Source organism: Phascolarctos cinereus, unplaced genomic scaffold (assembly GCF_003287225.1).
Source record: "Phascolarctos cinereus isolate Bilbo 61053 unplaced genomic scaffold, phaCin_HiC Scaffold_2;HRSCAF=192, whole genome shotgun sequence".
Lineage (NCBI taxonomy): Eukaryota > Metazoa > Chordata > Mammalia > Diprotodontia > Phascolarctidae > Phascolarctos > Phascolarctos cinereus.
Window position 1 is genome coordinate 92627385 of NW_027555625.1, and position 14339 is coordinate 92641723.

The window sequence follows — 14339 nt, forward strand, 5'->3', positions numbered from 1 at the left end:
TAGCCTGGGACTGACCAGCAGCTGGATGGCATGATTGCCTCCAACCCTGAAGGAAAGATCTTGTTTGAGGAAATTTACATACTAGAGGCTGTCTCCACTCTGGTTTCTTCTCTAAAAGTTGTAGTATTTTCTCTGTTTTGGTGTCAGCCCGTAGTGTCCAGTGGTACACTTTGGAGGGGGAGAGGTAGGAGTATTGGGAGGCCTAGAATCAGGGTTGTGCTGAAGCCCCTGTTGCTGATTGTTAAATTCTCAGTATTAACACTTCAGAAATCTGAAAACTCTGCAAATCAGAGTATAATTTGTTGTCTTGTTGATTTGTCTAGAAACTTGATTTGTCTAGAATGATGCAGATGTAACTTAAAAGTGTGTTGTGCATTTTGGGAGGGCTGGTTGTTAAATGTTTACCAACATGCCCCTACCTAGAATCAATTCCTTCCCCATCTCCACTTCAGCAAAGTGACCTTTTTCTTGAGTTCTTTCATCCCTGCAGCAGGAACAATGATACTCACATGCCCCAACTCATTTTATTTTTTGGAATAGGTGGAACTAACTGGACACAGTATCTTTGACTTTACTCACCCTTGTGACCACGAAGAGATCCGAGAGAACCTGACTCTAAGGAATGGTAAAATGACTTTCTGATTCATGTTGCCTTGTTAATAAATCCTGGGGAAGTCTGTGGTTCCACTGTCTGTGAACACAAGCAAGGGGACTCTTAGCTATTGTAGGATTTTTTTTTTTAGGTAATTGGGGTTAAGTGACTTACCCAGGGTCACACAGCTAGTAAGTGTCAAATGTTTGGTGTGAGGCTGGATTTGAACTCAGGTCCTCCTCAGCTCTTAGCTATTGTAATCTAATGATTTTCCTGCAGTAGAGCTGGGCGGTATGCATAGGCCAAGTGGACTGAAGGCCCCATGATAAGATTCATAAAGTGCTGCAAGTTCTCCTACTCCAGTATATCTCACTGTGAACCTGCCTTAGCTCAAGAAATTCCATCTCTACAGTGGAATTTCCCTTTGGCTAAAGTACTTTCCCTGGCAAGACTCCTTTAATTATCAACAGGTTACCCGAGAGAGGGTGACACATTAACTCATTGGTACCTATTAATTCCTTGGCATAGATAAGCTCTTTGTGATCGAGGACAGAGTTAGACCATTTAGGAGATGTAATATTGAAAGAGTAAGTTTTGATAAGAGAGAAGAGGCAAGAAAAAGACCAGAGTACAGTGTTCTGCCCAGGGAGCACAGGCTTGAATGGAATACCAGTTGAGGAACACCTGTGTGGCCAGGAAAAGCCTGAGATCACATTGTACCATAAGCAGGATGGAGAAGAAAAGAATTTCCCTTACTATTATGGGCATTCCTATTATGGGGAGATGTAACTCTAAGTAGGAGTTCCCTTCCTTACACATAAATTGAGGGTCTCTAAGAGTTGTCCCTTCCCAAAAATATTTGCTCTGTCCTAGCCTGCTATGGGGCCTGTGATTCATTCTGAGAATTAATTCCTTTTTTTCTCCCCACCTAAGAGGCATTTATTGAGCCCTTACCAAGTATTTGGCTCTGTGCTAGGAGTTAAGACATTGCCCACAAGACTCCTTGTTAAAAGGTTGAGGTTGTTTAATTTCAGATAATAGGCTGTCCTGAATATAGCAAGGCCTTGTGCTATAGTGAAAAGCATTCTGGACCTGGAGTCTGGAGAGAGCTGGGTTGGAATCCCCTCTCTGACACTCCTTGGCTGGAAGATCATGGGTGTGTCATCAGACTCTTTGTGCCTCATTTTCCACATCTGTAAAATAGAACTAAGAGCATGTAGCACCATAGAAATGTGAGGTGTGATTATTATTACCTGGGCTACACACCTAAGATGAGATCTCTTTTTTAAAAAAATCCCCACCCCCCAAACCAGAGACGTATATCCACCTTCAAAAGAACACTGGTCATCGTCTGTACTTGGGTTTGATCCACCCAGAAGCGTGGCCTCTGCTGGGGCCAGTATGTTACGTTAACCTGTGGCAGATCAGCCAGTGGATGACTTGTACCTGAAAGTCTTGGAAGGTTTTATTGCTGCGGTGTTCTGTAGCAGCAAGGTGGCGGGGACAGAGAGAGGGAAGGGAAAGATGGCTCACAGGGCAAAGGGCTTCCTAGCCTCTGTCTGTCTCTGTGCAGCTTCTGCTGGCTTCCCTGTTAGGGGCATAAGTTCTTGCTGGATAAGGAAGGTTTTGCAAACCTTCCCAGGCAAGCTGGGGCTCAGCCTCCGCACAGCTGCCCTTCAAGGTCAGCCTGTGACCCCGCCCACTCTAAAAGGAGGAACTTCTCCAGACAGCCTCCTTACAGAAGGAACTGGGCAGTTCACATTCCCACTCTAGCAAGATCAGAAGACTTTTCCCCCTTCCTTCCTTTCCTTCTTCCCCACTTCTCCCACTCCCCTGGCCCCTCCCCAGGTACTCACTGCCTCCGGACCAGATCTAGTGTATGCGTCTTCTCATCCTGAGGCCTGCTTAGAGACACCCAGGTGGTTTGTCACATTTCACTGTAGAGAAAGGAAGTCTGGGTCATTAGGTCTGGACCTTAGAGGCTGCTGCCCTATTTCTGAGCCTTCTTAAGACAATCATAACAGCTAATATTTCTAGAATGCCTTAAGAATCACAGGGCACTGTCCTCACAATACCTCTGGGAGGCTAAGTGTAAGTGTAGTCATGCCCACTTTACAGGTGAGGAAACGGAGACCTTTGGGGCCCAAGTGTGAATCCTTTATTTAGCTGTGTGACCCTGGCCAGATCATTTGGCCTGCAGTCCTCCCCTCCCACCCCTGCCCCCCACCACACACACACACACACACACACACACACACACACACACACACACACACACACACACACATATACACTGCCACCCTTAAGAAGTAGGCTTGGATTTTTCTTAGCACGTATAGTGGGAAAAGCAAAGGCTCTGGGGTCAGTGGACTTGGGTTCAAATCCCACCCCTGCCATTTGCATCTTGTGTGACCCTGGGCATGTTCCTAACCTCCACGGACCACTGTTTCCTCAACCATAAAATAAAGAGGTTGGTCTAGAGGGCCTGTGAGGGCCCTTCCAGCTTAGGTCTGTGATCCTAGGAGTCATTCAGCATTCATTCACTTACCAAATATTTATGAAATGGCCCACTATGTACCATAGAGGATCATTCTGGGGAAGGAATAAAGTTTAGATAAGACGTGATCCTTGTCCTCAGGGAGTTTTCAGTCTAGTGGACATTAATGCAAAGTAACATATCATGTTAATTACTTAATAAATAATTCATTATTATTAATTAAATTAATTATTAGAAAGATAACAAAGTATGAAATAAAGTTCATTATTAATAGGATCCAAGGCCTAGCTAACCAGCATTTATATCACGACTTTAAGGTTTACAAAACACAAATGTGACCTCATTTGATCCTCATAGCAACGCTTTGAGGTAGAGGCTATTAGGATCCCCATTTTGCAGATGAGGAAACTGAGGCTAAACGGTTAAATGGCTTGCCAAGGTTATGTAGCTACTAAGCATATGGGGTCAGATTTGGACACAGGTCTTCCCGACCTGGTCCTTTTTTAGGATAATGGGATGATGATGATAATAATAATAATAATAATAATAATAATAATAATAATAATACCTGGGATAATAATACAAGAGAAGGAAAAGACAGCCTAGATTTTGAGCTTGAAGGGACCTCCAAAGTCATCTAGTTCCACTTCCTCATTTTACAAATTAGGAAAATTAAGCCTCAGGGAAGTGAAATGATTTGCCCACAGTCACACAGACAGCAAGTGGGAGAAACAGGATGTGAACCCAGGTCACTGGCTCCAGAGTCTTTTCTCTGAGAGCCTGAAGTCAGTCTCCTCTGAATAAACAAGAGAATCAACATAAAGCCAAGTGGAATCCGTTGGTAACTGTGTGATCCGCAGTCTAAGTTTTGCAGGGGGATTAAAATATAAATAAGACTCATGGAGTATCAGCAGATTGCTTCTGTGTCCCTTGTCTGGGCCAAAATGGTGAAGTCCAACCCACAGAATCTCATAGCTGGAAGGGACCTACCTACCCCAGAGACCATTTAGTCCAAATCATACCTGAATAGGAATACCCACTTACCCACCCCATGGCATACTTAACAAATGGCCATCCAGCCTCCATCCGATCACCTCCAAGGATGGGGAGCTCATTCCCTTATGAAGAAAAGCATTCTTCTTTTGGGGAGCTCTGATCTTTAAGAAGTTCTTTCCTTTTGAGCTAAACTCTACCTTTCTATAATTTTCACTCATTGTTTCTAATTTTGCCCTCTGGAGCCATGAAAAAAATGAATATAATCCTTCACCATGAAAGCCCTTCAGATACTTTAAAATGCTGATTTTGTTCTCCCCAAGCCCTCTCCTGTCCAGGCTAAATACCCCAGTTCCTTCAACCAACCTTCATATGGCATAATTTTTGATCTGTTTTCTCCCTTCCCCCTAAGGGTCTGGTTTTGGAAAGAAAAACAAAGATGTGTCCACAGAGCGGGATTTCTTCATGAGGATGAAATGCACTGTCACCAACCGAGGCAGGACTGTCAACCTAAAATCTGCCACATGGAAGGTGAGAGAGGAGCATGTATGGACGGTGCTCCAAACATGGCGCCCCTTGGGGAACCCCCTTGCCTACTTCTCCTCTACAGCAATGGTAGCATTCTGAATCTCTTCTCCATCGCCAGGTCTTACACTGCACAGGTCAGGTGAAGGTCTACAATAGCTGCGCCCCTCACAGCCTCTGTGGGTATAAGGAGCCTTTACTCACCTGCCTCATCATCATGTGTGAGCCCATTCAGCATCCATCCACCATGGACATCCCCTTAGACAGCAAGACCTTCCTGAGCCGCCATAGCATGGACATGAAGTTTACTTATTGTGATGACAGGTGAGGGTACCTGGGCTTTTGTGTCTCTGAGCAGTGGATATATGGGTCTGAGTCTGTGCTCACACGTTCATGTATGTATATATGCGTGTATATGCATATATAGAATATATGTATATACGTATATGTGTGTATATACACACATATATATTTTAAGCATGTGTGCACAGAGACATTGGTTTATTTTATTTTTGAGAGCTTGTGTATGCACAAATTGGAATTTATATACATGTATATGTGTTAGAGTACACATCACAGGTAGATTATGTTTATTTTATATGCCTAAGCTAGGTCAGGGAGACCTGAGTTCAAATCCTCTTTCAGACAATTACTAGCTGTGTGATCCTGAGTAAGTTACTTAACTCCTCTCTCGGCCTCAGTTTCCCCATATACAAATGGGGATAATAATAGCACATACCTCCCTGGGTTGAAATGAGGTCTCATATGTAAAGCATCTTGCAAATCTTAAGGCATTATATAAATGCTCGCCGCTACAATATGCCAATATCTTTGTGTATCTGTTCACATAGGCCCACATTTCTGTGTAATACTTCCCCCCCACCTTTAAAGACTCCTCGTTTGTTTGTTTGTTTAAAGATCTCCATCTGTGCATTACTAGTGCCTGCCTCAGCTTTTTCCCCATTTGGGACCAAATCCAACCCATTTTTGTATTTGTATTCTTGAATGAACCCTGCACCCCTCAGATACTCTCTAGCAGCCTCATTCCTCCCCACCAGGCCCCACCCTCCACTGCAAATGAAGCACCAGCTGGTGGCTTTGGGTTCCAGCCTGGAAGCTGTGACCTAAAGCTCCCTCTCTGTCTCTTGTTCTCTTCCTCCCCAGGTGGTTTTCCTCTTGTGCTTTGTTCTGCTCCTCACCCTCTGGGCCTTTTGCCCAAAAGTGTTTTAATCCAGGGACTTCAACCTGCACTAATCTCTCCCAAGCAGGGCCCTATTTGGGACTTTTTTCTGACCCTGAGTCTTCTCTTGAATTTAACCTTTGTTAGGGCTAAGACAAAGTGAGGATCCCCTTATCGCTGGTGCCCAAGTCAGGATGAGAGTTTGAAAGAGCTTGGATTTGGGAAGGGAAGCGGTTAATGTCTCAACAAAGATTCCTGAGAGACCCCCTGTGGGTTGCTTCCCTCCCTTTTTGTCACTCTCTATGCTCAGCTGACCAACTGAGACTTGGGGAATTAAAGGGAGGGCCATGTGGAAGGTTGAGGAATAAAATGAGCATGGCTAGAGGGCTGGGAGGCCCATGAAGACAAGTCCAGCTCACACTCCACGCCAATTCTGGCCCATCTAAATTACATCCAGTAATAGCTGTTGGATTTTCCTGTGGAAAATGACCCACCCCTGCCCCATCTCAAAAAAATGTCTTCTATTTCTGCTCAGCATGGGATGGTGGAAAGAGCAGAGGAAAGGAAAGCTGGATTCTGGCCCTGACTCTACCACTAAGCAGCTATGAGATAGATCACTGAAATCTTCCGAGCCTCAGTTTCCTCATACGTAAAGTGAAAGGACCAGATATGATAATCATCAACGCATCAATCAACAAACAATTTATTAGCATCCATCATGTGCCAGGCATTGTGTAGGTGCTGGGAATACAGAGACAAAAATGAAAAAGTTCTGTCCTTGAGCTTACATTTTATCAGAGGATGAGTGTACATAAATATGTATATTCAAGATCCACACAAAATAAACGGGGAGGAATTTTGGGAGGGAGGGCAGTAGGAAATAGTGACTTCAGGAAAGGCTTCACGTACAAGATAGCACTTGACTTGAAGGAAGCAAAGAATTCTAGAAGGGAGGGCGTTCCAGGCGCGAGGAACTGCTAGTACAAAGGCACTGAGGTGGTAGATGGAGGGTCATGTGTGAGAAAGAGCAAGGCCAGTTTGGCTGGACTGCATGGTATGGGAAGCCGGAAAGATAGGTGAGGACTAGTTTGTGAAGGCCTTTGAAAGACAAACAAAAGAGTTTATATTTTATCCCAGAGGCAAATAGGAACCAATAGGGTTTATTGAGTAGGGGAGTGATACAGTTACTCACATGATCATCCATAATATTTCCTCCAGAACTAGCGTTCTAGTGTTTCCTGGCTTCTCCCAGTGTCCAGAGGCATCATTTCCACCAGAGCCTCTGGCTATTACAGGAATGTCTAGTCATATAGTTCCTATAAGGGAATATGCCTGGTAGTTTCCTGTCTCCTCATCTCAGGACTTCTACTTAGGAAATCATAAGATTTGTTTCATTAGTCAGCAAAATAGACCCTCTGCCCCTGAGCCATAGGAGTAGGTTTCATGAGTTGCTGTGACTGAAAAAACAGCAGCAATGGTGGCCAACCTTCTCTTAATAAGTCTCTCTTAGAACTTAGTCTGATCCTTGGATGACAGATAGTCAGTCTGCTACTTGGGTCCTTACTCTAAAACCTATCTAGCTTGGATAGCCTTTGAGGACCCAGGATCACTTCTCCACTGCCACAGGGCCCCAGAGCATGAGATGTCAATGGAGAGGGGCAATGGTGGTCGTTATCAAAGTTGCTCTATTTCTCTCTCATTCCAAGCAGAGTGAATGGGCCTCTCTGGGCCTCTATTTTTATCTTCTGTAAAAGGAAAGGGTTGGACCAGATGGCTTCCCAGGCCTCTTCTAGCCCTAAATCTATGATTCCTCAAGAAATCTGAAGCTAGCATTCACTCTAAAGATGCCCCCTAGCTGAAGGCTGAGTGAAGGGGCATACACCAAATTAATTGCTTCTCCAACCGAAAAGGAAACCGCTTAGTAAATAGCCTTTGCCAGCTGGGGAACTTCTTTTCTCCAGAGCCCATCAGCCCCTCCCTACTCAGCCAGGAGACGTAGGCTGGGAGAACTTTAGACTTCTCATTTCCTGATGGGGAAAACCTCATTTTCTTGGTTCAGATTAATTTCCCTCTTCCCTATTTCCAGCCTGGCCTGGGTAATGGTCAGATGACTCTCTTTTCCGGTTAGTCGTTCTCCCACCCCTTTTCTGCAAGAGCTTCAACACCTTTGACCTTCCTGGTAGAAACCTACCAGGACCCCTTCCCTCAGTTCCAGCCACCTTAGACCTCATCTACAAAGACAAGCCATCTGTAGAACAAAGGAATCCCTCTGAACCTGGTAGGGGGAACTGAATGCTATAACCCCCACTCGCTACTTTCTGACAGATAGGACCAGCTGTTTTTCCTAGCTCCTAGATCTGTGAGCGTGTTGATGTAGTATTGTGTCTTCAAAGGGTAGTCCCGGCCTCAAGAGAGGCATGGTGTCATACACCTGTCGTCCCTGCTCCTGGAGAGGCTGAGGCTGGTGGATTGCTTGAGCTCAGGAGTTCTGAGCTGCAGTAGGGCTAAAACACCATTCTTAGCTCAAGGGCCACTCAAAAACAGGCAGCAGGCCAAATTTGACCCTAGGATCATAATTGTCCCATCCAACGGCTATTGTGCTCACTCTCTCTCAAAAACACATATACACATACATGTAATACACATGTATAAATATATGTGTATGTATGTATATATGTATTGTGTATGTGTATATATGTAGGTGTGTATGTATACATACATATGCACTGTTTAGTGCTAAGTGCTATCGTGTACTTTCTTTGTACACAGAATTGGTGACAAAACCTATATGGTGCAACTTGAGGGGCGTTGGGATGGCCCTGCTGCTCAAGCTAATATTACTGTTATGAACTTAACTTTCCTTCCTCCTTGCCCTTCCTCTCCTCGCCAATGAAATTCTGCCATGAGTTTTTCATTCCTTTAGTCTTAAGACTTTGATCCCTATTAAAGGATAATTACCCTTGGGAGCTAGCACATAGAGATGATATTGGTCAGGAGAGAATAGCAGGCCTTGTAGGGGAGTGGAAATGTCAGGAGAGAGGAAATGGGTGCAAAAAAGAAGGGAGGATTTGAACACCAGAAACAAATTTGACCAATATCCCAATGGTGTTGGGGGCAAGCCATGTTTACTGAGTGGCTGGTGTCGTAAAGAGCAGAGAACAGATATCTAGACCTTTTGTAACTCTCCAACGCACGTATCAGGCATCATAGCTACTTTTGTCTTAGCCGAGGTGTTAGAGGGCAAGCTTCATGAGAGCAAAGATCTAAGCCTGACCTAACCTTATCTTAACTCATCTTGGCTTATCTAACCTTTTCTCCAGTGCCTTTAAAAGGGATGTGTGCTATATTAATAATAATTAATCATCAGCACTTAATAACTATTGCTATCATCATACAAAGGCTTAAGGTTTTGTAATTCGCAGTAAGTGGAATTACTTTAAAAAGTCTACTAAGGGTGTTGCATTTTTCTCCAGCAAGCTTTCATCTTTCAAGAGACCCAATTATAGGAACTAAACTCTAAACTCAGTAATGCTGAAGTGGTGAGTGGAGACAGGCATTTAATGACATTAATTGTGCAGTGGGGGAGAAGTTGTGTTGCAGTGATTAGCAGATTAGGTCAGAAGTACACATGGACAGTTCAGCCAATTTAGGCATAGCCCATAGCTATTTTAAGTTCTTAATCCCTAGCTATTGTTTTTAGTTGCTTGAACTAGGTTTAGAAATTTTCTTTCTTGCTTTCTTTTTTCTTTTTTATCATCTCCATTTGTTTTCTTGTCTTGCTTTTCTTCCCCATGCACTAAAGCCCCAGCACCTTGATACCCAGCCAAAGATGAACACTCCAAAAACCATCGCTCGCCTGTATTAGCTAATAAGGAAGGGGCTTGGTTCTCCCCTCGTACTTTCAGTATTAATCTGGAATTATACCAGATAGAATGAAATGTGACACGCATGAGAGAATATGAGCTCCTACAAAAGGGAGTGTTTTCCCGTAAGGGGAATTAGGAGGAAAATGTGAGCCAGTTTAGAGCCTATAAAATGATCTTGGTGGCAGCCTGGGACCATTTTCTTAGGTCCAAAGAGGTTGTAAATACAGCAGGTTGAATAAAGGGGGAAAAGATGGAGTAAGAAACACAGTAGCTGTCTCCAAATAAAGGATAAAATAAGATAAATATTTGTAAAGTGCTTTGCAAGCTTTTAAAGTGCTACATAAATATTAGTTATAAAAGAAAAGCATTTTAAATCATAGGAAATCAAGATCAAGGCATGCAGATGATTTGGAACTAAGCTTCTGTTTGTGGTTTACTCTTTCTTGTGTAGCAAATCCCTCTAAGTTCACCGTTAATTATTCCCAATGCAACAGAACTTCTTTTATTGCTATGTTGTAAAAAACCAACCATGTATCTTTCATGTCTCTGTTATATGTATGTATGTCTGACATGTAGTAGGGAGGAAGAAGCTGAAGAGATAGCCGAAGGATGAAAAGTACTCATCATTAATCAGTGTTGAGCAGGAAGAAAGTAGAAGATGACATAGGCTGACCCCTTCTACCTAGATGAGTGTACTCAGTTCTTAGATGTTTCCTTAAGTTGTTATTCAGTTTATCACTCCACAACTATTTTTTAAGAATATAATATGTGCCTAACATTGCAAGTAGTGTGATATAGTAGCAAGGGCATTGGATGTGGAGTCAGGAGGACGTGGGTTCAAATTCAGCCTCAGAAACGAAACACTCACTAGCTATGTGATCCTGGGTAAGTCACATTAACCCCGTTGCCTAGCCAAAAAAACCCGAAAACAACAACAACAAAAACTTAGTTGATTTGGAGTAACTGAAAAAAATCATTTAAAATAGTGAAAAGTATCAAGGTCGTTGAGGAAATGCATTTTTAATATGACCCTTTACGATGACTGAAACTAGTTAATAAAGTTCTGCCTAGTAGTGTGAAAGCCCCAGCACTGGGGGCTGCTTCAATCAGTGTTTCAGAATAAGCCCCTAACTTAAATGCAAATAGTTAATTTACTTAGCATACCCTTTATTAATAGAACAAAGTTAAAAGCTATGGATGTGAGGCTTGGATTATGAGAAAAGCTGAGCACCACAGAATCGATGCTTTTGAATTCTAGTGCTGGAGAAGACTTTTGAGAGTCTCTTGGATAGCAGCGAGGTCAAATCCGTCAATACTTAAAGAAATTAAATCAGGCTGTTCACTGGAAGGTCAAATACTGAAGCCGAAGCTTAAATACTGTGGCCGCAGAGTGAGAAGATGGGGACTTACTGGAAAAGACCCTAATGTTGGGAAAGATTGAAGGCAAAAGGAAAAGGAGACAGCAGAGGATGAGAAGAATAGATAGTATCATGGGAGCAATGAACGTAAGCTTGGACAGACTTTGAGAGATAGTGGAGGATAGAAGGGCCTGGGGTGTGGTAATCCACAGGGTCACAAAAAATCGGAAACAACTGCACAGCAGCAACAAAAACAATTCATTGTGGAAATGGTTTGAATTCCAAAGCAGCAGAGCCTGAATTCTGTGCCGTGTTCCCATCTCAGGTGTCCAAAGATACCTGGGCTTGTGTATTAGGACAGAAGAAGAGAGCTGAAGCCTTGGGCTCGACTTCATTTGGCTTCGGGAGCCTTCTAATCCTTATCACTATAACCCTGAGAATCATCTCCTTCATAATGTTCAACCATAGCTCTCCCATTCAGGAGAACCTCCTTGAAGTGCACTTTGTTTTGTTTTTAAAAGACAAAGAGTAATTCAAAAAGTTGCAAAGGATGATTTCAGAAGCAATGATGATGTTTTAAAAATCATCTTTACCTGGAAATAAAGAGTCATAGTTTCTTTCTGTGTCTTCCTTATTTCTAAAGTGTCGTTTCATCCTCTCTTCCGTTGTTTCTCTCTTGAATTCCACTGTGCTGTGTCATCTCTTTCTTCTCCCCCCGTTCTGTTTCTCTTACTTCTATCTTCCTTCTTTGTTTCCCTGTTTAGTCTTCCTTTCCAACCCTCCCTTTCTGTCCATACCATTTAATGAAAATAGACTTTTAAATATTTATTATATCTGTATTATTATATCTGCATTATTACATTATATCTATATTATTATATTTGTTATATCTGTTATTATATCTGTTGAATACACCTTGATGTTACCTGTTTAATTTTCAAACTAGGTGAGCTGACTGAACTTTTTACATTTATATTCCTTAAAAAGAGAGAGGGATAGAAAGGAAAATGGATAGTTGTTTTTGAACTTACTTGTAGATCTCAATTGCTTTTTGATATAGAGTCAAATTCCTTTCCCAGGGTCTGGCATAGCCCATTTCTTAGAAGCATCCTGAAATGCTTGGAATGCCTTTTCTGGACTCCTGCAATCCCCTGTCCCTGTAAATTGGCACCAAGTCATGGACATTAAGGGTAGCTACGTGCTAGCAGACAGAGGCTGAGAACCATGAGCTTGAAGTTGGGGTTTCCTGGCTTTGTGAACTTTGACAACTCAAATGGTGGCTGATTGTGTATAAGCTCGGTGTATTTTCCAGTTTGTTTTTTTTCAAATGGTAGTCTGTTTTAAAAAATGTAAGAAGAAACATTAAATGTTTATTTTAGTTGACAAGATAAATTGTGGCAGCTACTAGTTAACTATCTGGCAATTCTGAAGAATAAGCTTGTTTTTCTATTTTCAAAACATGTCATTGTACATCTTTCATTAATTAGATAATGGATATTATATTATCAGCTTGGTTATTATAAATATTTACTTTGAGAGTTTTCTCTGGACTATACTAACCTTGAAAGAGAATGTTTCAACTCTTCTTGGGAGGAAGGAGGTGTAATTAACTCCGCAGTTCTCCAAATCCTCATTTTTAAGCTCTCCAGAGAATGCTGTATTTTAATAAGAGATGAATTTTTATGCTCCTTAGCAAATGAATGAGTTTGGCAAGTTACCTTGCTTGTATACTTCTCTCCCCGCCAAAAAAAAAATCCCTCCTCCCAATCATCAACCCCTCCCCAACCCCAACTACTCCATATCCCTGGAAGGAATTTAAAAAAAACAACTTGAAAAGAAGTTGGATGTATTGTAGAGAAATTGGGTTCTGGGCAACAGAAGGACCAGCACTGTCCTGTCCCCAGATGCTCCTTCCATTTCCCCCAGCTATGAGGTACACTAAGTTGATGACATTGGTGTGGGAGGCCAGAGAGCATGTGTGCAAGCCCCTCTCTGTTCAAGGCCAAGGGAAGGAAACAAACCCTTCTCAGTCCATAGCTGGCAGCTCAGGGAAAGTGAGTCCCCTGTACTAAAGTTGGCTGGACCGGAATTTCACTTCAGAAACCTCTTTGCCTCAGCCAAATCAGCTGATGCTAAAGCCTTTCTGACTTAGCTTTGCTGTGGTATAACTTGGCTTGGGCCCCAAGTACCACACAAGGAGAGACTTTACCCTTTCTTTGCCCAGATCTGCTTTTCCAGTAGAAAATCAGAACCTCATGTAATGATTATTAGTGGTAGTAGTAGTAATGGTAGTAGTGGATGTGTCATGATGGTGGTGGTAGTGGTGGTGGTGGTGGTAGTAGTAGTAGTAGTAGTCATGGCTAATATTTATGTAACTCTTTAAGGTTTGCAAAACACTTTACTAAATATGTTGACTCATTTGCTCTTTACAACAACCCTGGGAGGTAGGTGCTAATATTATCCCCATTTTACAGATGAGAAAACAGAGATTAATTGACTTGACCAGGGTCACACAGCTAATAAATATCTGACACAGAATTCAAATTAGGATCTTCCTGCATGTCCCCAGTGCCCCTTAGCTGCCTCTATCAGCCAATGATGGCATGAGTTTTTCAAGTGTGATCATAATAGGGAGGCACTGCTCACTGGTTAAGGGAAAGGACTCTTCCCACATCTGTTCTTCCCCAGTAGCTTTGATGGTATACCCCTCCTGGATCTGATGAAGGAATTAGAGACGAAGCAAAAGACCTTGGAAGGAAGAAAGCCAAAGGTCATTCTTTCTTCTTTGCTCTTTTCCTTGGTGATGTAAAACAGAGAAGGTGCACTTTATCTAAGTCATCTTCAACCTCTGACACCTCCTGCCTGGAATCCTGGTCAAGTGACTTACCCTCTCAGTGCCCGAGGTACTAACCTGTGCTCATCTACATTAGAAAAGGGAGCCTTCTCACTGCTTCTCCACACTGATGAAACACTGTTCCAGGACCAAAAAAAAATGGATCTAGGATTCTCTGTAATTAAAGAACTACTTTAAGGCTAAATTGGGAGGTTTAGCCTCCCATGATCTGTCCTTTTCTGGTATCCTCCCCCTTCAGATACCCAGTACTTTCCTATTTCTTTCTTCTTTCTCCCTATCAAATACCATCCACAGTCATACTGAGGTTCAGGTGACTGATAATAGTTTAAGGTATGGACTCCTTCCAGAGGCCTTTGTTCTGTAACAGGGATCAAAGCCTCAAGCTAAAGAGACAAATCACTAAAGGAGAATCTCAGGCATTAGTCAATGAGGAGTGCAGGAGAATTGTAGAGGTCAACAGTATCTTGCCAATGA

General features: G+C 42.6%; 1 protein-coding gene across 1 annotated transcript in view; it reads left to right on the forward strand.

The window, feature by feature from the left end:
- The window catches only part of EPAS1 (endothelial PAS domain protein 1), a 115161-nt gene that overhangs the window by 77575 nt on the left and 23247 nt on the right, over positions 1 to 14339 (forward strand). The window contains exons 4-6 of the mRNA XM_021001228.2: positions 541 to 625; positions 4495 to 4613; positions 4729 to 4931. Coding sequence (XP_020856887.1) covers positions 541 to 625; positions 4495 to 4613; positions 4729 to 4931 — 407 coding nt within the window. The remainder of the gene's footprint in view (positions 1 to 540; positions 626 to 4494; positions 4614 to 4728; positions 4932 to 14339) is intronic.